General features: G+C 43.3%; 3 protein-coding genes across 4 annotated transcripts in view; all 3 read right to left on the bottom strand.

Annotated features, from left to right (window-relative positions):
* Positions 1–78: 78 nt before the first annotated feature.
* Positions 79–13,060, bottom strand: LOC310816281 (myotilin-like). 2 transcript variants are annotated; one of them, XM_083686398.1, is made up of 10 exons: positions 13,007–13,060; positions 8,217–9,092; positions 7,971–8,115; positions 7,034–7,135; positions 5,523–5,560; positions 4,340–4,472; positions 3,389–3,596; positions 2,641–2,806; positions 2,171–2,304; positions 79–848 (listed from the first exon to the last, which is right to left on the bottom strand). In XM_083686398.1, exons 2-10 carry the CDS (start codon positions 8,891–8,893, stop codon positions 712–714), a joined length of 1,740 nt encoding a protein of 579 aa, XP_083542524.1. In that variant the 5' UTR covers positions 8,894–9,092; positions 13,007–13,060; the 3' UTR covers positions 79–711. The 2 variants fall into 2 exon arrangements, with proteins under 2 accessions (XP_083542524.1, XP_083542523.1); XM_083686397.1 differs by lacking the exon at positions 13,007–13,060 and adding an exon at positions 11,241–11,284.
* LOC310815755 (palladin-like) lies at positions 13,003–21,203 on the bottom strand (the record flags this gene model as incomplete). The annotated part of the gene is made up of 8 exons (XM_083685665.1): positions 21,133–21,203; positions 16,366–16,424; positions 15,791–15,953; positions 15,386–15,451; positions 13,968–14,109; positions 13,705–13,728; positions 13,460–13,579; positions 13,003–13,160 (listed from the first exon to the last, which is right to left on the bottom strand). Exons 2-8 carry the CDS (start codon positions 16,371–16,373, stop codon positions 13,003–13,005), a joined length of 681 nt encoding a protein of 226 aa, XP_083541791.1. The 5' UTR covers positions 16,374–16,424; positions 21,133–21,203.
* A 3,523-nt stretch (positions 21,204–24,726) lies between these two features.
* The window catches only part of LOC310816276 (mitogen-activated protein kinase kinase kinase kinase 4), a gene marked incomplete at its 5' end in the record, with an annotated part of 47,012 nt that continues 43,815 nt past the window's right edge, over positions 24,727–27,923 (bottom strand). The window contains 3 exons of the mRNA XM_083686391.1: positions 24,727–24,912; positions 25,315–25,454; positions 26,409–26,568. Of these exons, the coding sequence (XP_083542517.1) occupies positions 24,829–24,912; positions 25,315–25,454; positions 26,409–26,568 (384 nt within the window). The 3' untranslated portion in view covers positions 24,727–24,828. The remainder of the gene's footprint in view (positions 24,913–25,314; positions 25,455–26,408; positions 26,569–27,923) is intronic.

Raw genomic sequence — 27,923 nt, 5'->3', positions numbered from 1 at the left:
TTCAGGAAAGTGCAAAGAAGTGCTCTGAGCGTTTGTTAAGGTCAAATAAACTTTATTACTCATTCACTCAGTTTCATATACACAATACACAGACTTCACAAACTGTTGTTCTATGGCCAGGGTTTCAGACCATTAGGTTGTGGCAAACTGTGTTGAGACAACCATTTACATTTCAGAACTACCATTGTCCAATAAATAGCTTATATATTAAAACCATTTCACCTTTGAAAACAAAAATATGATGAGACACACATTCTCACTTGAAGCAGTTGTCATAAAAACACTGCTTTCGTAAAAGAACTTCAGAGACCGTTACATGTCTGGACAACACAGAATTAATTCTCTATCCACTAGAACAGCAAACCACAGGGACAGCATTTGACAAAGTTATGTGCCGAGAGCTCTTGCCAGATCCACAATTCAGATGGGATGTTGCTGTTGGGGAGAGCTACATCTAACAAAGTGGCCTTTGACACAAACTCACAGGGGCTCGAACTAAAGTGCATTTGACAAATGCGAGGGGCCTGGTGAGGTTTTCTGGTTGAGAGGCATTATGGGTAATATGGGAGTCCATTTTTATCTGCTTCTTCAAACCTCCATCACCTCCCAGATAGTAGGACACAGCTTCAGTGGACAGATGGGCAGGGATGATGAAGAAGAGCACACACACGCACACCCAAGGTTAGACTATACAGCACTGCTAGTAGTAGCCTAGAGCTCCTCACTCTCGTACAGAGGGGCTGTGTGCTGGGGCTGGGTGCTCTCTGCAGTCAAAACCGGCAGATGACCAAGGACAGGGAACATTTTCTTATGCTTGCCTGCAGGGACAGCCTTGTTCATAGATCGAGCTGGAGAGAGACACGAAGTAAACAATATCAGAATGAGATGCAAAAGGTCAGGATATATCTAGAACAGATTTATTTAACCTTGGAATCATTCATTAATACAGGAGGAAATGTAGTTTTTGGGCCAGTGATTTTCAAAATAAATAAAAATACAGCTGGTCACTCTCATAAGCGCCAACCTTTATTGTTAAGGAGGCATCTGAGAAATGTTTGGACATTCTAATCCACACGAGGTCTGTGTTGCTATCCTAAGAGAGTTTCTTAAAATAACTCCAAAGAGAAACTGCCCCATGGTATAATAGATTATATAAGAGTCATTGGGCTCTGCATATGTGCATGGCTTTGCTGCCCCCTTCGCCAGCCTAACTGAGGGGCTGTATTAAGCCCAGATCCAGTTACAGGTTCAAACCCTCGGGGGTCGAAACACAATCTCTCCTTGTGGCCGGGAGAGCATGTCTAAATTTTGCTGCACAGTTGGAGCTTGATATCACACCGCTTGGACACCAAAGAGTCAGTTTTTCCATTCAGTATCTGTGCTGAGAGGGTTGAGCCAATAATATGGCACTCTTCCCCGAGTCAATTGCAGGCTTGACATCAGCTCGGTGAATGGAGAAAACTCAATATGCCGCTTTGAGCCCGTGTAACAGATGGCATGATATATGATCAATGAGAAACATAATAGCCAGCACAATATGGCCCCTCATTTTCCTAGCCGTGGTAATGATACATCTGCTATGGGTTTCTATCAGCATTTACAGCCTACACTGCCATGGCAACTACTTGAGGGGAGGGTAAAATGATTGGGAAATGGCCTTCCTATTTATTTTACACAGCGAGGAAGGCAAGGCAGAGAGACATCTATCTGGTGCATACAGTAGCAGGGAGTGCTAGGGACTGAATATCAGATATTTATCCTTGCTACATAACAGTTATTTGTATGACACTGGCTATATACAGTACAGTATGCTATTCAGATGCCGTGTCATAGCGGACATTCTGCGCCTAAGGCTGCGGAATTGTCTCTTTGATGTTAACAACGTGGTAATCCCTGCCTTTGTCTCACTTTTGCACATGTCAGCAGGCTGCATGATAACACTATTATTGACAAAGCACCACCGGGATCGATTGGCACAGCGTTTAGATGGTGTTTATGAGTGGAATCTAAACACATTATAGGGTGGCGTGGTTGCAAAGCTCAATATTCAGAGTTTGTTGAACATTGTGTGTTGTAATAGGTAGCAGAAGATCAGACAGATGCACTCTAATGTGGGTCCACTCCCCCCCCCCCCCCCCCCCCACACACACACACACTAACACACACTTACTTCCTACGTCCAGTCTGGCGTTGCAGGTGGACATGCCGGCCTCATTGATGGCAGACAGGGTGTACCAGCCCGCATCTGTTTTCTCCAGCCTCTCAATCAGCAAGCACTGTCTGCCTGTACCGTCTTGGTACAGACTGGAAGATACACAGCATGCGTCACTCCTACTACTATGTACCAGCAGCACCTCTCAATCAAACTGGGAAGGCTACACTTCAGCTAGCAGAGACAAGCTTGGCTTGAATGAAAGGATTTCGCTTGGTTACAATCTCTAATGAGAACATTTTCCTCTTCACAGCAAACAGAGAGTGATAGTCTTACAGTTTGTACATGTTTGTACACATGTATCGAGGGTAAGTGTACTGTATTATACTGACTACCAGCTCTCCAGTAATTGTTCTACTGCGCTTTCTCACATGTAGGCTCTATACCTGAGAGGTTTCTGTGTTCTGTGGGAGCACACACACACCCACCTCATTCTGTTGGGGTCAATGCGTAGCATGTCTTTGTCCTTTTTCCAGTGGAGTTGGGGGGGTGGGGAGGCATCCACCTTGCACTCTAACCTCACCGTGTCCCCCTCCAAGGCACGCTGGTTCAGCATCTTCTGGACGAACGTGGGGGGGCGAAGCACCTCCTGGGCTGAGGAGGTAAGGTGAAAGGGGAGGGGGGGGGCGGCATCAGTTATAGCATCAGTGCTTTGTTTGTAGATGGAACACACTGAGCCATGGATGCCAAAAAATACTGCCTCTTCTAGAATGAAGAAATCTTTACACAAAATATTTTTGCAGGACTGTTTGACCTGCCACACTATAATATGTTACTAAAGTCATTATGGTCGATGCGGCACAAGCTTTGAGTGAAGTAGTCAACTTTTGAAGCGGTCACCAAAACTCCACTGCAAACATTGCATGTCAGTTTATCGAACATCCGTCAGCTGCAGTTGAAACAAACCCACTGTAATCAATGAGATATGCCTCACCGGCGGCAGAAGTCTGTGAAGCTATAGGCTTTGGTGGGTCAACCGCTAGCTATCCTTCCAAGTCCTTGTCAAGAGTAGCGATGCACATCTTTGGAGATTGCTAAAACTACTTGATACTTTTGATTTCTGTGTAACATTAAAAACTATTCTGACGGAACAGACGTGATGCTTGCTGTGGAGTTTCCGTGTGAGACATGGGGAACATGGGGATTTGACAGCATAGAGTGGAGAAGGAGCCTCACCGATAACCTCCAGCCTCATGGAAAAGCGGCTCTCTCCGGCACGGTTCTTGGCCACACACTCGTAGATGCCGGCGTGGTGCACCGTCACAATCTCGATGATGAAGGAGTGCATGCTTTTCTCACACACCAGCATCTTGTGGTAGTCGTCTGGGCGGATGGCCTTGCCGTCCAGGTACCAGGCCACATCTGGGGTGGGCAGCCCTCCAACCTGAGGAAACAGCCAGGACATAGCCCTTGAGGAATGATCGTGTGTGTGTGTGTGTGTGTAGGGAAGGGTCAAGAGGGGGCCCAGTGTGAGGTGTGCCAGAGACCTTGACAACTCAGAGGAGGAAATGAGGGGGATGAGGGGAGAGGGGGGAGTTCTGTCCAGAAGGGCTATACGATTTCAGGTTTGGACGCGTATTTGATTACATTCACTTGAGTCAATATTTCAGTAATATTTCAGCATTACGGTCATAGTTCAACAAGTTCTTCACAGAAGCGGGGGATGTGAAAATGATAAAAAGTGTGACAGTGTGCTTGATGTTTGGTTTGTCTATATCTCACTACCTTAAGGTGGAATTTTATTCAAAAATGATTTCTAAGTATATTGCTTGTCAGCCCACCATTGATATGGAGCCAAAATATAATTATTTTGCGCAACAGAGCCTCACAGATATCCTAATAGCAAGCTTATATTTACTTCCTGAAAGAGTCTCACGACTATTTGTGTGTGTATGACTATTTGTGTTTTGACACAAAATGCATCACTATGACATTATCCCAGGAAGTAAATCTGAGCTTTCTGCTAGGATATCTATCAGGTTTGTATGCACAAATTAATGATATTCTGGGACCACATCAATAGTGGCTGACAAGAACCTTAGAAATGGTATATTATTTTGTAAAATTCTGCTTTAAGTTCCTATATGTTTCCCAAGTCCAGTAAACCAATATGACAGGGTCCAGTACCTTGAAGTCAATCCTGCAGAAGCGGCCCTCCTCCACCGTAAGGTCCTGCGGCACCTGGATGAAGCGTGGGGCGTAACACTTCTCCTGGATGGCCGAGCCCTCGTTGCCATCGGTCCCAGAGTGATGTTTACCCCTGAAAGTGTTGGAGAATGAGGGAGAGGTAGAGAGAGGGGTAGAGTGGGAGAGATAAATGGAGAAGGAGAGAGATGGAAAAGAGAGAGAGAGAGAGAGAGAGAGAGAGAGAGAGAGAGAGAGGTAAGAACAGAGGAGCTTTCATTCATTTAACTGTTCCGATGGCTGACTGAATGACTGCGGGTGCATGTGGGGACAAAAGAGTTCCCTCTTCCGTCTTTTCAATGGGATCTTTTCAGGGTGATGGAGCAAATTAAACTAATTGACAACAGGGTCAAATGCAGCTCCTTTCATGCTGAACGTCCCAACAGACAAACCCATATTGTAATGTCAACACAAACAGCCATTGCATTTAACCTCGTATCTCTCAAGCATAACATGTACCAGGGGAGGCAGGTGGAGGTAGAAATCGGTGGACAAACACGTGAGCCCGTCCTCCGATTTCTACCTCCACCAGCCTCCCCTGACATGTACTGTACTCTGTCGCCAATACAACACAACGGGAGAGAAACAGGGCCACCTGGTGAGAAAGACATCACAGTCACAGAGGTCTATCAGCTCACTCAGTACCCATTCTATAACTGTCCTGCTGACAGCATGTAGGCAGGGGGGGGTACTAGAAAACAGGGGGGGGGGGGGGGGGGACTGTAAGCAGGAGGGGGACTAGAGGCAGAGCCAGAGACAGGCAGAGACAGGCAGGGGCGGTGGTGGTGGAAACAGCACAAAAACACACCCCAGAGCCAGGGAACTCAAACCTGGATCAGACAACTCCATTCACACATGCCCTCATCCTCACGTGGAGCGGAGCCCCCTGCACTGCTCATGGTCCTTTCATGCAAACCTAATCTCTGAACCCAGAGTTTGACTGAGTGAGACTAATGCAAACCTACTGCGTCGTTATGCAACAACCATTCGATCCAAGCCGAACAATGCAGCCCAACAAGTACTGTATGCTGTACTGTGGGCACAGAGTACTGCACATGTATGCAATCTGAATGTTTTCCGTCGAAGTAGAAGTGCATGCGTCTGCCAGACCATGGACGAAATTTACCATAGTCCTCCAGTATGCCGTCCCTCTGGTGAAGCTGGCTGCAATACAGAAGACAAGAGAGATTGATGAATTAAAACATGTCCCATGGACCTTTGTGTGATAGCACCTACACATATGGGTGATGTCGCTTTTCAACCTTAAGAGTGCCCCACATAACACTTCACTCAAAGGTTGTTTAAGCTCAAGTCATCCCCCCCCTCCTGAAAGACATTACTTTGACATAACAATCTCTTGAATAAGCAGACTTGCTAATCTTTTTAAGCACATGACATTATGCGTTTGGCAGTGGAGGGGGCGGGGACAGACACACACACACACACACAGACAGACAGACAGACACACACACACACACACACACACAGAGAGAGAGGCCCTGGTGGCCCGTGGTGGGCACACGTGTTCTGTGTGGTGGGCTCTCTCTGGGCATCCTATGCTCCAGATCCCTGTATGAATGCCACTTTGGCACATGGACTTGATGCCTGCTATTTCAAGCTCCATTCTTGGAAGAGGGGTGTGGATTGGCTGGGGCTTTATCTCCTGTGACCGATGACAACAGAGCCGGAGCCAATTGCCATTGTGTGAGGATTGAGGGGGGTGACGGACAATGACAAGAGGGCTAGTCCCAGTACATACAGTACTACAGGGGAACAGCTAGGCTAGCCCATTCAAAATTCTAAACCTCATGCCAACAGTAGAATCAAATTCTGGAGGACTTAAAAGGGTTAGTTCAATGTTTGTTCAACTTTATAGCCAGATGGTTCCTTACCCTGAAAGTAGCCTATGGGCCAGGAGAAACTATAATCCATGGTTCAGAGTTGTTTAAATAGCCACTACTAACTTCAGCTAACTTAAGCCACCGCTAACAATTTGAGGCCAAATCTACCAGTCAGAGAGTTCATTTGAGGTATTTGTGGCCACAAATGTTGAACTTTTTTTTGTTTCCTGATCACTCCCATTGTTTTTTAGTTAGTGGTGGCTGAAGTTGAAGTTCGTAGTGACTATTTAAAGCTGAAGTTAGTAGTGGCTATTTAAACAACTCTGAACCATGGATTATAGTTTCTCCTGGCCCATAAACTACTTTTAAGGTAAGGAGCCATCTGACTAGTTTAAAGTTGAAAAATATTGAACTAACCCTTTAAGCTCTGCAAGAGAATCTGACATAGCATTGCGAAGTATGGAGCTCTCACACAGTGACCAGACTTGGGTTCAAATAGTATTTGAAATAATTTGAAATACTTTGCTGTGCTTGATTGAGTTTGCCTGGCACAATGGGACTGACAATGTGACACTCCAGGCAGGCCCAGACAAACGCTCAGCACAAGTATTTGAAATAATGACTATTTCGACCCAGCTCTGACAGTGACCAGGCGGTATTGTTCTACAGTAGAGCTAAATGTTCAACTGTGTCTTCTGCAAGACTCATCATCTTTGGTTTACTCAAATGGGGCTGTATGGACTCAAGTGCACATAAGTTTGTATGGAATATATAAAAGTTAAAGTGTAAATTATACCTGGTCGGGTTGTGAGTCGGAGGAATTCTCAAAATCAAAGACGGAGGCAGCGTTATCTGGACCCAGCAACCTCCGAGCCATGCGCTCCTCATAGGACAGCTTCTGTCAGGGGGACAGGAAACCAGTGATGGGTCAGCCATCTTAGGGGCTTTAAACGCTGTCCTGTCGACCTGAACTCTTTTTCCAGTAGTTATGGCAGGAAATTGGGTCAGCTTGCTTTCTTTTCACATGTAGCTTATCACAGCTAGCACCATATACTTTAACAGGGCCAGTTCAGCATGCTTTAAAGGGTATTTTACTCATAATCAGCCCACTATTGATATGGTCCCAAAGTATCCTAACTTTGCACAAAGGAGCCTCATATCTTAATAGCAAGCTAAAATTCCGCTTTAAGAGAGCTACAGTACACCATGCTGGATAGCACAATGTGAAAAGAAAATGTCTGAATTAGCACAGTAGGGTCCGGTTCGCTAGCAGGTCCATCCATAGAGTAGCGGCCACTGCTAGTGGATCTGCCTCAACGTAACAGCTGCCATGAATGTATTAGTGGCCCAGTAAGCCTCAAGTGATTCACTGGAGGGTTATAAGCCAACATTAATTGGAAGTTGGATTGTACTGGAGCCATCAATTAAAAGTTGAGAATCCCTCTTGGTGCACAGATAACTTTTGGCTACACGGATATTATGTGTCCTTGACAATTGACCATAGCTGTGTTAGGCTGAGGAGAGCTTCATGGAAATGATAAGCTAATACTCCTTGTACCGAGCCACTGTTGGACTCTTGGTTGTTTACATTACTGCTACTAAGATATGAACACTATATGTATATGTCCACGTCCACGCACACGCACACGCACACGCACACGCACACGCACACGCACACGCACACACACACACACACACACACACACACACACACACACACACACGACTGATACCTGGCTGTTCCTCCTCCGGGCCTCTTTAGTGCGCAGCTTCTTCTCCAGGTCCTGGATCAGTGCGTCCTTGGAGCCCTGGATCTCCTCGTCCGTGGAGCGGGACGGTGGCCGAGGGACAGTCTTTTTCAGGATGGGCTTAGGAAGGCTGGGGAAAAGACAACAGTCAGGAGACAAAATCTTAGTAAGGTACAGTGAAAGAGAATAATATACATTATCTGTTTTCTGACGAGGCCTGTATAAACTCACATTTTTGGGGTCCCTCTGTAGCTAGGGGGCAGAGACACACATGAGGGGGGGACCATAGACTGCTGTGGGATGACAGTCTTGGGGAGGGACGGGGAGACCCTGGGGGGAGACGGGGAGTATGGAGACTGGTTCACTGGTAAGGTCTGGCCAGGTAGAGGGAATCCCATCTGCTGTGGTGCGTCGAAGCTCCTAGGCAGTGTGCTGGGAGGAGAGGGAGAGTGTGGGGAGCGAGCAGGGGACGGAGGCTGGGGAGGAGGAGGCATGGGGGCCAGGTTGGACTGCGGGGTGGACTGAGAGGGCAGGACGGAGCAGAGGAAGGCAACTGGGGAGGACTTCTCAGGCTGGGCGCCGGCACTGTTGGAGCTGGGCACTCTGGGGATGAGTGTGACCGTGGAGCGCATGGGGGCACGGGAGGGGGACACGGGCAGCTGGGCGGGGGGAGGGTCCCGGGGAGACATCAGGGGGGACATCACGGAGGAGTTGGGGGAGCTCAAGTTGGAGGAGGAGGGAGAGGCCTTGCTGCTGTTGCCGTTGGGCTGGGGCAGGGTCTGCGCGACATCATAGCTAGGGGCCTGGAAGTGGGGCTGGGACTGGATGAACTGGCGCGGCCGCGCGTAGTTGAAAGCGCTGGGAGCGAAGAGGTTGGGGGAGAAGGTGGGCAGGTCGGCCACGCTCATGTTGCCTCCAGAGGGGCTCTGGAGGTTGGGTTTGCTGGGGGTGAACAGTTTGGGGACGGGGCTGGGTTCCTCGACTGGCGGGGGTGGAGTGGGCGTGCGGGTCTCAGGTGACCTCTGACCCTCGGAGCTGTAGAAGCTCTCCTCACTCGGACTGAAGGGCTCCTCGACACCTCTACCAGTCGGCTGCGGCTCTGGAAAACTGGGAGGAAAAAGACTGGTAACTTAATTTGCATTACTCCTGCATAACAAGTTAACTGGACACGGTAGCCATAGAAACAACATTCCTTCCTCCAACAAAATTGGTGAAGCAGTAGCCGTCTTTATGCACATTGCACATTGACGGCCATTGTAGATTATATGACTAGGTTCACTATGAAAAAGAAATCCACTATAGTACGTTTTGAATTCCCAGACAGTGATTGTTGTGTTTGTTGACGTTAACACAACACGAACACTGTCCACATGACAGGAGGATAGTGGTCACATTGCCGTGCTGCTATTAAAGTCCAGCGGCTAAATCTGGAGGATGTAGTGCTGGTTGACATGTGCTGGCAGGTGCAGCTCGTTCACAGCTCACCCTGCACCCTTTGCCTGGATGACGGGAATTATGGGTAAGAAAGCACGCTAGACCTTCAGTAGATATAGTAGGAGTACGCTACGCCCACACAGGGTCCAGTGACAACACTGTGCCACTAGGTTCTATATACACTTTACAAGGAGAGAGAACGTCTACCAGGTCAATTTTCATTACTGCAGTGATAAATATTTTAGATACAAATACTGTAGTAGTTTTAGTTACGAAAGGAAAGTCTAAAGTCAAAGTTGGTGTGTGTAATGAGTGTAATGATGCATCTGACCTGGATAAAACATCATAACTCATACACGTCACTCATTTCTGTAAACACTGAAGTGGCAGAGAAGTGAAAGTAGCCCAGGGCTTAGAGAGTGACATGCTTAAGAGGGTTCAGACACAGAAATACATTTTGTAGGAAATAAATGTTATGTTACTAAGAAAAGGGAATCGTCTTCGCTTGATTCATTATGTTTCATATATATAGTATATCTCCCAACTTTAACATTCCAACTGAACAAGCAGCCGTTCTCTAGTTACTTTCTGACAGATGGAGAGCGGCTGCTTTCTTACACACACACACACACACACACACACACACACACACACACACACACACACACACACACACACACACACAGACACACACACAGACACACAGACACACAGACACACAGACACACAGACACAGATCATTACACAACAGGCCAAGGTAGTTTGGGGATAGTGGAATGGGATGAGTGTGATCTGCAGGCCAACAGTGAGGGAACACTGGGACAGATACGCTATTGCAGTTGGAGTACTCTTGTCCTTTCAGAGCTTTGTTTAACTCTCCCTGGAATGCAGCCAGTTTTCCTCTTGGAAAAAAGAAATATCCCCCACAGATACTAAAATTCCTTCCATTTTGAATGGAATCAATAAAAGTATAATTTTCCTCAAAAATAAAGTATGTGGCTCCATGGGTATTGGGTATCAGACCCTTTGTTCTAAATCGAAGGACAGAGTAGTGAACATATGCAAACCTATTCAGAGATCATATACTTTCTGTATCTTAGGAAAGAGCTTGTGTCTACTTAGTCTATTTTTGATACCCATTGAAGACACTGGCACAACAAGGTGCCCTTTACTATAAACTGGAGGGTCAGGATATTCAACCAGGGTTCCCTGCCTTACCAAACAGACAGACACACATGAGAATGTCGCCATTGTTACATCCACAACCCCAAATACCATGACAATTGGGTACACACTGTACACAACGCCAACTCACTCATGAGGACTCAAAAGAAATGGTCTGATTTTCTACAGAATATAATAAAGGACACAATGCCAATGACATACCCCATTCCACACTACTTGAAAGCACCAAGTGGTTTCAACGCTTTGGTATGCACACTTGAATAAAATATGCAGGACGCTTGGGGTCTTCTGTTACTATTTAACCCTGGGTGGTATAGACTTTCCGGAGTCACCATCTAACCAATTCTAATTTGAATTTATTCCCAAGTAACAAGACATGCCGAAAATACAGTTAACATGGGTCAATTATATTAGCCCAGTCATTTAATCATCAATTATTTCCAATGTTATTATTATGTTATTTATAAAAATATCTACCTTCTACAACTTAATCAGGCTAATGGAACAGTTTATTTAGATTTCCTTAAAATAAAACATTTAATCAGGTGCACGCACCTGTGCTATACAATGCAGCCATTCAAATCGTCACAGCACAAACATTTTTTTTTAAGTAAGACACAAATTGACCAAGCCTACCTGGATAAAAGGTCCCAAATTAACGATTCGTCAACTTCAATAAACTGCTCTGTATTGGAAGGTCAAATATTTCTGATAAATCGAGTCGGAGTGCAACAGGTCTAGTTTGTGAACCCCAGTCCGGTATGCGGTATGACTTGCGCGTGCGTCCCAGTAGATTTGGCAGCGACCCCGCAACTTTTTTTTTACCCAGCCTGATGCCGCCCCCTTTTTGAAGCAGTACAACAAATAGCATTTGAAGGTTATAAATGCTATCATCATAATCTTCTTTATTTGGGAGCACATTGGTACGAACTTTTTTTTAACACTAAATTGATATTCAGAGAAAGTTAGCGGATTAAACCTCGAAATTGTGGATGGATTTGTAGGAAATAGGAATGGACCAACTGTCTTAAAAAGAATGAAATGGCGCCCTCTTCTGGCACTAAGATAGATTGCACTGTAAATAAATGGCCTTCTCAAACTTCTCAGATTGCACCACTGACTGCGTTACTACAAATAATAATAATAATAATAATAATAATAATAATAATAATAATAATAATAATAATAATAATAATAATAATAATAACAACAACCTTTATTTAACCAGGAAAAGTCTCATTGAGATTTTAAAAAATCTTTTACAAGAGCGTCCTGGCCAAGACAGGCAGCAGCACAATTAACAGGGTTGCAGACATAAAAAAAAAAACACAGAACAATTTACAGTGAAAATAAAGAATAAATTAAAGAATTAAAAATATCATCCAACCCGAGCATACAAAGAGCAATGGTGAGTAAGGGGTTTACAATTTGTAATAAACCTCAGTGCTCCATGGTAGACAGTGTCCAGCATGTGTAGACATTGCGAAGATGCATGCATGTAACATCACCATAGTCCAGCTCAGACATAAAAGTGGCAGCAACAAGTCTTCTTTTGGCCTTGAAGGAAAAGCAAGATTTGTTTCTAAAATAAAAACCCAATTTCAACTTCAGTTTTTTCACCAATTGCTGAATGTGAGGCTTAAAAGAGAGAGAATCATCAATTACAATTCCTAGATATTTATATTGAGATCCAGACTCAATCTCAGAGCCCTGAAAAGTGGTGATAGATGAAAGGTTCAGTGGCTTTGATTTTGTATTTGAAAACATCATGAGTTTTGTTTTGTCAGTATTCAAAACAAGTTTTAAATCACACAAGGTATGTTGTACAGTATTAAAAGCAAGTTGTAGCTGACAAAGAGCCTGGTTTGGTGTACAGTATATCACAGTATCATCGGCATAAAAGTGGACATTTGTGTTGGAAACATTTGGATCAAGATTGTTGATATATATAATGAATAGGAGTGGTCCCAGGACTGATCCCTGGGGCACGCCCTTGGATACACTAAGGGAGCTAGAAGTGATACCTTCTGCCTGCATGCACTGAGATCTGCCTGATAGATAATTTTCGAACCAGCAATGTAATGTTGAGAGAGTCAAACAAGGAACCAGAGGCAATTAAATGCTCATTAAAACAACCAAATATTCCTTACTTATACATATTCCTATCTTAAAACGTTACTTATGCATATATTATAAACATTACTTTAATCAATTTAAAAAATATATATGTTAAGCCTAACCCTAATCCTAACACTAACAAGTGGTACAAGAACTACCACAAAGAGCCTTTGGATGTTTCTGTATCTCACAGAGCCAGACTGTGTGCCATATATTGCATATACTCTAGTCTGAGGACTGTGAAGTGTAGTGTAGGCAAGGGACACTCAGAGGGTGGAACTTACTCTTGCTCAACTTGGGGGACAATCTCTTCCACGGGGCTCTCGGGCCATTCTGGAGGGGGGATCCCCGCTGCGTCTCGGAGTAAAGAGGGGAAGTCATCAGGTTCCTGCCTGGGTGACTGTAAGGACTGCTCATTCTCCATCTGCTCCTCCAGGTCTGAACACACAGAGACGTTACATTGTTAGAGAGGATTCTGGGGGGTTACGTATACTGTACATTAGAATGAATTAGAAAGCTGTACCAGAAAGAGAGATGGTGTAAAGAAAGAGAGACGGTTTCCCAGATTTAGATTACGCCTATTCCTAGACTAAAAAGCACCTTGATTGAAGACTCCATTGAAGGTGCTTTGAAGAGTCTCCTCTGAAAGTATGACTTAAGTCTAGAACTTGGCTTATTCTGTGCCCGGAAAACAGCCCTAGATTGTATAACCAATTTTAAGGCTATTTTTCACTCACCCATGTAGACCTCCAGTAAGGCATCACATGACACTGTCCCAAACTGATTGAGGGCCATGCATTTAAATATCCCAGAATCCTCTGGGAAGGCCTCAGTGATGACAAGGGTACACAGCTCCTCTGTGGAGTTGGAAGAGAGGCATGAAGAGAGAAGAGAGAAAGAATGGAATACCAGAATTAATTAATCAGGTTTAATGTTACCCAAGTGAACCGCATCTTTTTTTAAATAAAATAATTCTACTGACCTGGCACTGATGCAGAGCTTGCCTCTGAAAAATAAGGGACATTTGGATAATTCAGATTCTATGAATTTATGAATATATGAATATGTTATGCACTTTTCAAGATATAACAAATAACTACCCAGCCCTTACCCTCAAACACTAAAAAGGATGAGGGTTGCTCTCGGGGGAATTGCAGGCTCATTTGAGCTATAAATCATTTTTGGGCTATACGGTATAATACAGCCCCCCTGGAATGTCCTGAGCTACCATGCACTGACACTCACTCTTCCTGAGGATGCGGAAGTCGGCCGAGTCCTCTATTTGCTCATCCTCGCGGTACCACAGCACCTGCAACGGTGGCGTACCACGGATACGGCACTCCAGGACCACCAGCTGACCCTTCACCGTGCTGACATCATGGAGACCCTGACACAGGAAGAAAGACACAGGGTTTATGTACTTACATACATTTTTATGACACTCACCTCTAAGCCCCTCCTCTCTTATTACCCTTCATAGTAACACTTTACTTGAAGGGGGTATAAGCATTCCAAGGGGAGGCTGGTGGAGGTAGAAATCCGAGGACGGGGTCATTGTAATGCATGGAACGAAATGAGGAATGGTATCAAACACGTGGTACCAAACACCATTTCATGCATTACAATGACCCCGTCCTCGGATTTCTACCTCCACCAGCCTCCCCTGAAGCATTCACGAGATATTACATAAAGCACTCATTAAATTTATCATCCAGATGTTATGTTTATCATCAAGGTTAGGGTTAGGGTTAGTTGTTACATATCCTCATCAAGTAAAGAGTTACCAATGAGTCTAAAGACAGCAAAGCTATGTCTCCCATGACCTCTATCCTCACCCCAGCCTTCCACTAATGCAGTGTTGACCCAGCTGCTAGCTGGGCAATCCTTAATGAACCAACAAGGTAAATTGCCCCCTTGTACACAGTAATAAAAAAAACAACTATTCTCATCTCTTGACTGGCGAGCTGAATCAATATTTACATGACTATAGCTGTCTATATAACCAATAGGCACAAGAGAGGGTGCAAATCAATGTATTGAGTGATATGGACCAGACCACTCTCTGCAGTTCTGTCATTTGAGGTTGCTGTTGCAAAGAGCGAACTCTTCATGGAATGTACAATCTTAGAAACAAAGGGTTCTTTGGTTTGTCCCTGCAGGAGAAGCCTTTGAAGATCTCCTTTTGTAGATATTTTTCCATAGAGAGTTGTTTTCTTGTTTTCTTCCTTTCTCTACCACTGTGACTGCCAGTGGCACAAATTTTTGCTGAAGGTTTTACTTACGATGACTGTGATGTAGAGTTCATTCACTTAAAGACAAATGTACTTTGTTGTGTTTTGGATAAAAGCGTCTGCTAAATGACTCAAATGTAAAATGTAAAATGCATCAAAAAAAGATTCTTATTATTTATTTATTATTATTATTATTATTATTATGATTATTATTTATTTATTTATTGTTCTTCTTCTCCTACAGGGATAAGCTACAGAAAACAGTAGAACCCGATTTTCTAAGAGTGTATGTAGGTGTGTAGTGGACGGTTAGCGTCACGGATTTGTGTTCTGGCTTGGGTTGACAGGGACAAACTTTAAACCACAGGCCAACTCCAAATAAATATACACTTCAGTTCCAGATTCTGTCACCAGATGGGGGTAAAGGTGTACCTTCACAAACGTTGGAACCACTCCACCACTTCCTGAATACTGTTGACTGTACGATGGGCTCTGTGTCTAGAGAAAGCAACAGAGAACAACAGTGAGTTCAAGATAACAGAGGAAACATGGTAATTATGTATTGTAGGTGTGTAACATACTGACTAGAAGTAGATGAAACTGAATGCAATTGTACTGCGTGTGTGTGTGTGTGTGTATGTGTTCTGTACACATCAGTGTGCATAAGTGTGTGTGTGTGTGTGTGTGTGTGTGTGTGTGTGTGTGTGTGTGTGTGTGTGTGTGTGTATGGACTGTACACATCGGTGTGCATAAGTGTGTGTGTATGAGTCTGTGTGTAGGTTAAGCATGTATTAGAGCAGGGCTATAAGGACATGGTAGGGACAGCAGGTAAGCTACCCTCTGGGGGCTGATGCAGACTGGCTGCACCAGGCTGGAGTGTCTCTGCTGCTGGACCATGGTGGCAGAAGAGGAGGAGGAGGAGGAGGAGGAGGAGAACTCTCTGGAGCAGGAGGAGATGGTCAGCGAAATGGAGCTGGTCTTCTTCTGAATATTCTGGATGCTACACACAAAGAGAAAAAAACATCACACTTGTGTCCCCCTTTGCCATTTTGTATGTGTCTGTATCGTCTGTAAAGTTGTTTGTTGTTATGTTACAGTATTGACTTGGGCTGAGATTCAATCCACAGAGGATAGCTTTCTGCACAAAGGTTTCAGAGGTTCAATCCAATAAAGCTTTCTGCACAGAGGTGTGTCTGATGTGTACAGCAGTGTGTCTCAGGAGGTAGTTGACTTGATTTAGAAATAAGTATGACTTCCCAGACAGTTTTGCCACCAGTACTGAAGAATTCATATCACAGGACAGGACAGTAGTTGTCATGTGACTTCACAGACACACTGCGGTGTCAATTAAACATGCAGAAAGCTGCTATCTGTAATAGACGGAATCCTAGGCCGTAGAATTAGTCACTTACTTTGCCATGTTTCAGGCTTTTCCAGGGGGGCTGTCACTGTGTCCAATAGGTGTTGATTTCTAGACAGAGGAGGGCGATAGAGTTATCATAATGTAGGCCAGCCATTGAAATACATTTACACGCAATAAGTTAATGACTGCTCACTGCTGCAGATGTTAGCTGTCTGTTCACCTCAGGTCCCGATGCAAGCAGAGTCTATCAGTCGTGCAGACAAAAATTCTGTACCAGATTAATCCTATTGCTGTACAAAATACTAGATAGTACTTTCAATGGAGATTTTCTATAGAGCATGCTATTTAGTTCTTAATGTTCTTGCTTATCAGGTGGAACGGCAGCGGTGAAATTTCCCTTTCAGTATTTGAGGCGACTCACATTGCAATGCTGCCTCAACAAAGGCTACTGTATGGTCACATGTTCATTGTATGTGGCCTCATGGAACACGACAGCCAAATGACTGATGGTGTCGTGGTGAGGAATGGTTACATAACAATCCATAGAGTATCTCAAGATCATGTTGTTTGCTGCAAAAAGGCACTGTTAATCTTCCTCTAATCTTCCACAATCACCATGATGATGGATACTGGCACGAGGCTTTGTCTATTTTTACAGAAAGGAGATCCCATTGGCAGACAGTTCACCACACGAAGCCAAAGACTGCAACAATGTTAGTCATGTACCGTTGACGGAACAAACTCAGAGAAACGGGGTGCTTTAGGATACCCCAGTTGAATATCTACACTAGCTATTGAGTATACCTTTATCCAGGTTGGTTCCACAATCAGAGTAACATTATGTTGAACTGCATTTGTTTTCCTGTAGCCTGTTCAACCAGAGATGCAGTGTTGCCAACATCTCAAGCTCCCCCGCCCACACAATTCAACAACATTAGAGGAAAGTTCAACACTCCATCAGTTGAGCAACATGACACTCTTAAATGCTTAGCATGAAAACAACAACACTGAAGTGGACACACGCTATGAGAAAGAGCATAAGCATAACACAATAAGCAATAAATAACTATTTCATTTCCATCTTACTAACAACTAGAGAGACAGGGAAAATTTGAAGTGTTTTGCAGACTACAAAAGTGAAAAAGGTTGAAGGGGTCCATTTTGATTGTAGTTATTATTGTTATTTCTTCTCTCACAATAAAATGCTCCACATTGTATTGACAGTGTGAGAGAAAGGACCAGTTGATCCCTCAATATTCTAGAGTGAAGGGGTTGTTATTTATAATTGGCAAATTACATTTTAAGGGATAGTCATTGAAAACAATAAATAATTGCATGCCCAAATCACCCCAAAGTCTCTGACAAGACTCAGTGACTTGCTTGAAGTCACTTTGGACATGACATTTCAAAGATGCTAATATCATGTACATTGACTTCTGTTGGCATTTGGCCAGAAGACGCAAATATTAGCGAATAGTGGCATTGGCTGCTTAAACAAAACCAAAGTGCTGATTGCGCTCTGTCTTTGTCCATAGACATAGTCATAGGCTTCTTACAAGGTAAGGAAACAAATATGTAAGTTTGTAATTTGGGTGAACTATCCCTTTAAGATAGATACTATCCAACTATATCATACAGTAGTTAGGGGTATGTACGTATGACGGGTTCTAACCTCACCTTATCATGAATGGAAGAGAGGGGGTTTTCCAGACTACACTAGCTCTGACTATAGGACTGCTCATGAGAGAACAAACATGATAAATCACCGTCCAGTTTTATATGCATCCAAAACATAGGAATAGCCATAAAACACCATGCAAGGGTGTGCTATGTTCAGTTCAATTCCTCCCTAAACTTTCAAGGCTGTTTTCTCAGAAGTGGAGTCTCCTGTTTCACAATTGTGTAACTTTTAAATATACAAATCTCAACTTTGTCCTTCACAAGGCTCCATTCGCAGGACCCGGCGGTCACATATTCTGCCAGTCAGTCTGATAATCTCATGATTCGTCGCCACATATTGGATATTAGATATCTAACAAGGGCACTTGTTCAAGACATGTAAACAGGCCTTTGGATGACACATCCCAGTGCTTTCACCCAGGCAGCACGGCATTCTGGGTCTGTCCCTGCTAGAGATCCAGTGTCTGGGCCTCCACCATGCTCTTGCCACCCTCGGTCTACGGGGCCAAAGCGGAGCTTCAGGACAAGGAAACCTGAGCTAAGGCCACACAGGCTAATTTAGTTTCCAACGCTTCTGAGCGTTGGATTTAGAAACACATGGCGTAAAATAAATCTCACCCACCCCCCCCGTCCCCCTCCCCTCCGCGCCCCCCGGCCTGGAATGCCACTGGTCGAGACAAAGTGCACCGTCCAAATCCATGGCGGGCTTATTTCACATATTCACATTGGTCACTGTCTCCCCTGCTCTGCATTGTCCTCTTTCAAACAGCACAGCAATCTCCATAACCAGGCTGTCCTCAACATGGGAAACAATAATACCAGATTTCAGAGGCCTCAAATTCACACCTGACTCTAGCCCCGACTGATGAAACAGAATATCTGACAACTTTGGGGTGTTTGGAAACACCTTGTAAACAATAAGTACCCCAATGGACATGTGTGCCCTCTGAAAGTCTGAACACACATCCTGAACTGGCCTCTTTGCTTATTGTATGTTCTGAATTGCATTGAGCCTCAGTTGAAAATAGAAAACGTAAAAAGTTGAACAAGATACTTCCTCATCATCACACCTAGGATGTTGAGATCGGGCCTATCAGGATGAATCCTTTTTGAAGAGAGGGATTTAGGAATTCTTTCTGTATCTGATTCTCCATCCTTTTCCCTTAATGTCCACTTGTACACTTTCCCACATTGAATACACACATAGGATTCTCATAAGAAAGGATTTGAGGGAGTTTCCACCATTGTAATTGATGGAACAGAATCAGGAATGGCATCAAACACAGATCAAACACAAATGGTTGATACCATTCCTTATTCCGTTCCATCCACTACAATGAGCCCGTCCTCCCCATTTCCCCATCCACCAGCCTTCACTGTACACCATAGGGTGGAGAATTGGGATGCAGTAATAACATTCCATCCATTTGCTCTATCTATCTCCCATTGTAGTCTGTCTCCATCAGTCTCCCGCCGGTAGAAGACTTCTGTTAGTCCAACAGCTGCCTCTGTAATACAGACTCATATCGATGTCCTGTCATGGAGTATATTCCATCTCAACAATCACAACACAGCCCAGCTATGACACAGTACCTCTAGCAGGAGGCGATGTACCAGTAAGTATGTTGGAATTCATCCTATACAGGAAGCTATGAAGACAGGACAACAGGTTTTTACACAGCACAGCACTCACTAATTCAGTTTCTCATTGATTTGAGGATAATCAAGGAAACATATTAATTGCCATTACACTTTCTGTGGGAATATTGCCTTTATTAACATCAATTAGAAAATGAATAAGTTGGCCTTTTTCAGATTCTGACTACTGCCATTTACCTGTGGCTTTGTGCACCTTTTCAATTCATATTTGTTTGGGGAATAAACACTCTCAGTCCTCATGCTGAACCCATATGAACACTAGTTTATCTATATGATCAAATCTGACTTTGGGTAAGCTATCATCAAACTGCAATCAGGAACTATTATTACCTGGTAAAAAAATAAACATGTCAAAAGCATCAGTTTGCATCAGCTACATCTGTGGTAGTGCTCTCACCAACTTCCAGACTACACCAAATTGTGTGCCGCATATGAAACATACGTGTATCACATTCTGTACATAACACACACACACACACACACACACACACACACACACACACACACACACACACACACACACACACACACACACACACACACATAAATAACACATATAAATGCAAGATGATAGCTGGTGGAATCAATGGAAGTATGTAGAACTCATTTCAAGGTTAATAGAGCATCAATGTCCTCTGACATCACATCCTGGGGAATCACATCCTGGGGATTCCCTTGTTGAGATGGCTTTTCAAATGTTCACCATTTATCAGATTAATCCGACATTCATTGCTTTGGTTACACAGGGCACATGAACATCTAGTGAAATGTGTACAGTAGGTCCTGTCTGATCACACAATTTTATCTTATAAAATCATATATTGTATATATAAATAATATATTGTAATATAAATATTTGTTGACAGTGTTTGCAATATTGTTTACAGTGTTACAATCATCAATCCACTGCACAAGTCAACAACTCCGACAGGTCTTGAAATTGTCCACAGTGTACCGATTTAGCGAGACAGGATCACTTGATCCCCGGAGACCAATCAAATCTCTGGCTGCAAAGAGCGTTGTGAAAGCATGTTTGGGCTGCCCAAATGCAACCCCTCCTCCTGGCCCCCTCCCTCACCTTTAACTCCACCCTGGCATGCCAAATTGCCTCACCCACTGCATGCTATATAATTGACACACAGTTCGACAGTGAAATCTCAGCGGATGCAACAGATTGTTTGACCACATGAGTTTAGAGGTTGCTACCCGGTGATACAGTTCGAACCGTCAGATAGACTGTCAAGTCATTCAAATCAAACCTGACTGCTGGGGATAAGATTCCATGTTTGTCTAATAGATAAATAAGCACAGCAGTTTAGCTTCTCTTCAAAGTAGGTTACACAAAGCTTCAAAGCTGTCGATAGTTGAATACCTACCAGAGCATATTTAGAGTAAGCCAGTGTTCCCGACCACCCAGTTCTAATCTAATCGTTCCTTTGAGGGGCCAAATGAAGTCCCACAACATGCAAGACCTTACCAGTGGAGCCCTGTGCAGCTGCAGTGAGGTGACTAGTCCAGTGGGGTGCTGACTGTTTGGGACAACTCTCTCAGCTCCTCGCCCTGGCACACTCAGAGGGTCCTTCTCTCTGCACCACTCAACTACAGAGAGGTGGGGGGGGGGGGGGGGGGGGGCTACAGGCGACAGGGTGCGGTAGGGGGGTGTTCGATAGGGTGGGGGTGGTGGTTGAGACTGAGAGACACCAGCTCCACTGGTGAGCGTCTGACTTTGAGGAGGAGTAAATTGAGGAAGTGAGCTAAGGTCCTGTCTCGGATTACGTCCCCCCCCCTCCATCTGACACAGCTGACTCCACAGTTCAACAGAGAACCAAACACTTGACCCTCAAATATAGACCAGCAAGCTGCACACCCCACTCCCACCACTCTTCCCAGCTGACATAGGAATAGCATGAGGAATGAATCGTGACGTTGGTTGAATGTGTCATATTAGGGGGAAATGGAAATCTGTTTCATGCATGAGTCTTGTAATGTGGCCATGTGGTGGCCATGTGGCCATGTGGTCTCAATAGTTTAAAGTTGACTCCTCTCTGTCAATCCATTTACACTGATGTGAAAAAACAGGACAGGTGAAAGCAACGTCCGACTGGGATCCTCCATATTGCTTTTGCCTAGCCTGTACTATTCAGATTAGTGCAGATGAAGGAGAGGAGGCCACTTCATTGAAATGCACCACATGCTTCTTCTTTCAGCTCGCTCGATCACTGATTGGCACAGGTGCATTACTGCACCATAAAGGTCCATACGCTGAAACAACGTCTTCGGTATTGTAGGTGTTGTTCTTTTAATAGTTCTAATAGGTGGTTTACTACAGTGACTCTTTAATATGTTGCTAATGTTTCTTAACTTTGTTCAAATAACCACTAAAAGCATTAGAATTGTTTACAACTTATTTTTTATTGTTCAACAGCATCTTTATATAATAACACCTTAATTAGTGTCACTAATTAATTTCACGGTTTGGGTATACAGTACATGTTGTACAAATCAAAAGAAAGGTCCAGTGCAAAAATAAAGCAAAAGTAAAATAAATCAAGGGACAACCTAATGCAAGTGTCTATGACACAATACAAAACAAAAGGTAAAAGTAACAGGTAAGGAATTTGTAGCTATATAATTTGGTCAACTTACCATCAAGTTGTTTGACACTTTAATAATAAAATATGTTTTGTCAAAAAAAAAAAAAAGACACAAGGAAAACAATGTTGAAAGCTGGTCTACCAGCTTATACAATACAATCTCATATCACCACTGTCACCACAGATTCAACGTCAAAGGCCTTTCTTAATTCCTCCTTCTTCTCACTCTGATTCCCCATGACCAACATCTTGATTGGCTCTGCATCATAGCAGAGAGGAACTACCATAACTACACTACACACCTGACACAAACCATCATCAACGTTCCCGTTCTCTTCTACACAGCACTCAAGAGGCAGACAAGCACATTTATAATCTCACAGGAGAGCACTCTACAGTTGGGGGTAAATATCTCAGCAATACTGTATGTTTGATAGCTACTGTTCAGCATGAACTCTGCATTAAACATCCACTTTTAATAACAACAATTAAGCAAACATATTGTTTAAGTTATGTAATCCTATAGCTCTAATAATCATGTAGATGTGTTGTCAATTCTAATTGTTTAGTAGTTGATGATAAAAAATGATTTTAATGGCTTCAATCTATCCATTTATGGATTATTTATCTAAATCTGGACAAATAATATGTTTGCATAATTTAGAATAACTTCGCAAACAACTACATTTGATCAGTTCCTCACCACTTTATCTTGACTAAATACTGTGTATCTCAATTGCAAGCTATAGATACAGTCCAGTAACTGTGAGAATAAGACAAATGATAGTGAAAGCATAAGTTTGTGGTAATCATTACTGTATATTAGGGTAAATATAAAAGTGGAGAATACATGCAAAACTGTAACTGAGTACCTTAATGGCTGTTACTAAATATCCTGTCAGTTGAATACACCTCAAGAGTGAATGCTCACAAAGAAATATGAGATGCTTTTGTTTTGTAACAATACAACAATAACATCATAAAGTCAGTGAAAAAGGGTTGTTTTAAGTTCGAAATATGCGTACAGAACCAGCTGCAGTATTTTTGTCATGAACATAAACTTACAATAACTGTCCCAACTTTATCTGCAATCCATTTGGTGGTAAAACATTCATCAAAGAAGCAATTTGGGGAAGGGATAGCATAAAAACTAGCAAAACAATCAAAAAATACTTATGAATACGATAACTGGATCATAAATCAATTGATTTGAGTTTAGATTTCACATTTGTGGTACAAATCAATTATTACAATCTCTTTAACCTTTACTAAACCCAACCATTTCTACAAAAAGTATATGTTTAAAAATGTTAAGACTTAAAAGCCTATCGGTGTTATATATCATAATAGTTTACCTTTCAGTCGCATAGGTTCTTAGATCATGACGCATCATATAGAAAATTTCACTTGACCTAAACAAACAGATGCAATCTCTGTTTAATACCGACAATAAAATGACTTAAAATGTATTACACTGTGACGATAAAGCAGTTTACACAGATAATGTACAAATGTGGTCATAGTGCAAAGGGCTAGATAATTTGAAAACCCATTATACTGTACATAGAGATGACCAGTGGATATAAAATATCTATAAAACAGTGCAAATAATATGTACACCCACTAATGTACAAAAAGACCTATACAGCGCAAATTCCTCTTTTCTCTCTCCTCATACAAACAAGTTAACGCAAAATGTTACATTGTTTTCGATCAACAGAGGGTATAATGCCTATATGGTAATCTGAATTAAAACTAGAAGTGGAGACAAAAACGTCACTGTCCAGAATTGGAGTTGTTGGGACCATACAGGACTACATCTCAACTACAGCTCAAAAGGAAAGGACACAAGCAACCTGCAGATGTCAGTGTCTGCTATTATAGTGATTGCTAGCTCTTTGCTAGCTCTTTGCTAGCTCTCTCTGAAGCCTGTATAAAGCTCTCCTCACTAGGGGCTCACATTTGTCACATTATTACTCACTATTAAGTAATACGATGTATCTAACTTCCTGAGGTATACATACTGTATACTGTACAGTATATACTGTATATCTATGACTGTGTGGCCTAAATATAGCATATGAAACTTGCAAATAATACTGAATGGTTAATATCTGAATATATCAGGATTCAATTTGACACAAAATATGGCACTTGCTAACAATTAAACAGCAAATAATGTACATCAATATCACTTAATACAAATTGATAAGATGAATTTTGGATACATAAACAGACATTTGTGCTTGTTCGTCCATGTGATATTGAGATCAATATGAATTGAATTGAAAGGTTGCCACTGTATTTTTACTTGTATAAACAAGAAGCCACTTGCAGCATATTTAACTGTAAAATCATGGAGAAACCTGGAATCAATGAATAAATAAAACCTATGAGTGGGACCCAAACACCATAATGGTCTAATACAGCTAACGACTAATGGTGTTTTCTTATATGAAAGGGTTATGAAGCTGTAATGCTAAAGTGTGAATTCAGTTTTAAGAGCATAATTCTGTGTTTGAGCATAATGTGTGTCTATTGTGAGATGATGCCTGCATGTTGCCTTCCAGCTCCAGAGATCACCAGTTGAACAGAGAGTTCTGGCCCAGGGTCATGAAGTAGATCTGGCTACTGCCACCAGACTGCACTGAGGCAAAGAACACCTTCATCGAGAAACAGAGACAGAGATCAGTTCAACATTCACAGTTGTATATGGCAGCAACACCATCACAAACATAGGGTTAGCATTTGGCAACCACTCACTCTTACTAACAAAGGTTCTAACATTCAATACCTAGAACCAAAAAGGGTTTGTCTACAGGGACAAGCCGAGGAAAGCCTTTTGGTTCTTGGCACTGTTGAGCCTGTTTTTCTAATCGTGTTATCATCCAAGAAGAATATCCAGACTGATTGCCAGTAGTCCGTGACTAATGGAACAGCACTTCACCTCATGTCATTTTAGAAAGTAAATCAACCACCATTTTAATGTATTTAAAAAAGATGCCCTGAGAAATCTCTTAGGGAAAATGAAAAGATGTGTGACTTGGTGGACATGGTGGTCTTACCTTGTCATTCCTCTCACACAAGAACTTGAGCTTCTGGGCCTTCTTGTGCATGAAGACCCCCTCCAGGTTGCCGCTGTCCGCAGACCTCAGCTCAATGGCTTTGTCTCCCCAGCCCATCACCTGGTTGGACTGCAGGTAGGCTGTCGAGACACACCACACAGGGGAATTACATAGTTGTTTTTTCAAATACCTGCGCTGTTTTCAGTTGATTTCTTACAGCCTCTGGAAAGCCTAAAATAACGCTAGTGGAATGGAATTGGGTGGCTAGTTCCAAAAAAACACAGAAACGTCCTTTTTAGGGAGTCAAAAGTTATCACTATGGCTAGCAACTTTATGTCTAATGACACGCTCATGCTTTTAGATACCTGGGGGGTGTTTTAGCCCGAACAGTGCTATGTAACCCAGTCTTGCGATGCATCTCCAATGGAAATCAATCAATCAATAGGGGCTCTACAATCACCTCTTTGGATGTGCTCTACTCCCAGCCTTTATTTATACAAGGCTGAGCTATGTGTGTCTAGGAGTCTATTCTCCAATGGACACACTCCTTCCCCTTGAATAGCGACCTAGCCAATAGACCCAGCAAAATGAGTCTAACAGAACATCTTATTTTTAGAGCCACTGTCCCAAATCTGTCTAGAGGGGTTGGAACCAGTTTGACTTCTTTTTGTAGTCAGTGATCCGAGCACGATGTACAAGGATTACTTCTTAGGCTGCATCACAACACAAGGGGGGGATATAAAGGACAATCGCTAGAAATAGTTTTTAAAATGTTTTACTTTATGTGTGGGACTACAGGTCTGTCAAAGAATATGAACTGTGTTATTCAGTGAAGGTTTGTGAGCCTACGCGCACACAGACACACACACACACACACTAACACACACAGACACGCACACGCACACGCACACGCACACACACACACACACACACGCGCACACGCACACACACACACACACACACACACACACACACACACACACGCAAAGGTACCCGCACAACAAGTCCGAGGAGAGAAACTCTCCCATGTTAAAATTGCTCAATCTGTTCCAGCAAGGTGTTGATTGGGTGGGTGGATGAGTACGGAAACTCACCAACAGACGCAGGCATCTCCCCCCACTGCAGCACAGTCTCCTTGGTAATGCGGCCATAGGTGTCGATGTAAACTCCCTCGTCCTCATAACACACCAGAACCTCCATCCCACTGCTGTTGGGCAGGATGATGATGGCATGGGGCCGGATCACCCCCTGGATCTAAGACACAAACACACACATGCACATGCACACACACGCACACGAACACACAGTCTGATTAGATAAGTAAGTAGGAGTTAAGTAGCTCGCCCAATACAAAATAGCTCAATCTGTTCCAGCAACATGAGTTACATCAATCCACACACACACACGCACGCGCACACACGCGCACACACACGCACACACACACACACACACATACCACAGCACCATCACCAGGGACATTCCTTACACATCCTAACATTGCCTAATAAAGATAATGCAGAATAAAAGTCTTCTTGTCGCAGTTGGCCCAGTTTCTTTGTGACACCATCTGGGTTAATTCCATTTGACGAGAGACACAGACGCATTGAACTGAAGCCAACCAACGTGTTGAATCCCCCCAGTCACTGACAATACCGTCAACAACAGTGAAAGGGTGAGAACAGAACAACACAGCTCAATTGATCCCAATGTGTCAACTTATTACCGAGCATGAAATGTCTCGACTTAATTTCTGTAATTACAAACTCATTTGTCAAACACACTCATTTGTTCACTATCTCTCTCTGTGAGGTGATTTAGAACTACATAACCGCCACTTAACAGCTCTTGGGCTTGAACAAGTGGCAGCGAAGACGGATCCACTTAAAAAAAAAAGAAAAAAGGAAGCAGGTCCTTCATGGGCACTTACTTACGTAATGGCCTACAGCTACAAAACAATACTTCAAGCTCTGAGCTCTTTTTGCAACTTTAAGAATGGAACCTTTCAGCAACAAGTCTCGGGGTGTAGCATTAATAATATAAGTTCAGGAATCAGCCCAGTAACCAGTCACCACAAATGTCCAAAGATACAGGGAGGTCAGAGTTGGTCACCATGTATTTGTTTATTCCAGTGGCAGCTGTGTTGCTCTCCTGTATCTGACAGCGACACAGAGTGAAATCCACAATAAAACCATACAAAAACCCAGACAATAAGTGGAATAAAACAAGGTTTATCTGTATGTATGGATTTATCTGTATGTATGGATGAGCTTCTCAAGGTAAGAGTCCATGGGAGTTTTAACAGCAGGTAGCTACAATCCCCAAACCCAAACCTCACACAAACCTGATAGCAGCCCTACAGTGCATAAGCCACCACAGACACAGAAACAACGTAAAAGCCACCAGCCTGCCACAGAATTGATGCCAGTCACCACAGGACGGCCATAACTTGCCCGCGTGGGAGCCTCCTCTGTCCTCTGTGCCCAGTCGTCTGCCTGCTGTGCCACCACAATCCTCAACATCAATACGGGCATCCACAGACGCAGCGCTATCTTAATCCGCTGCCTCGGGATCTTCATCATCTCATTATCAACAGCAGCGGAGAGAAGGTT

The sequence above is a fragment of the Argentina silus genome, assembly GCF_951799395.1.
Source record: "Argentina silus genome assembly, chromosome: 15".
NCBI lineage: Eukaryota > Metazoa > Chordata > Actinopteri > Argentiniformes > Argentinidae > Argentina > Argentina silus.
The sequence above is the reverse complement of the archived record's forward strand: the minus strand, read 5'-3'. Positions and strand labels throughout refer to the sequence as shown.

What these genes read in the sequence shown, in the direction of transcription:
- LOC310816281 (XM_083686398.1), bottom strand. Translation starts at nt 8,893, where the DNA reads ATGAGCGTGGCCGACCTGCCCACCTTCTCCCCCAACCTCTTCGCTCCC. An exon ending in TCTGCAGGATTGACTTCAAG is followed by an intron (nt 3,597 to 4,339) that starts GTACTGGACCCT and finishes CTGTTTCCTCAG; the next exon opens with GTTGGAGGGCTGCCCACCCC. An exon ending in ATTGACCCCAACAGAATGAG is followed by an intron (nt 2,305 to 2,640) that starts GTGGGTGTGTGT and finishes TGTATCTTCCAG; the next exon opens with TCTGTACCAAGACGGTACAG.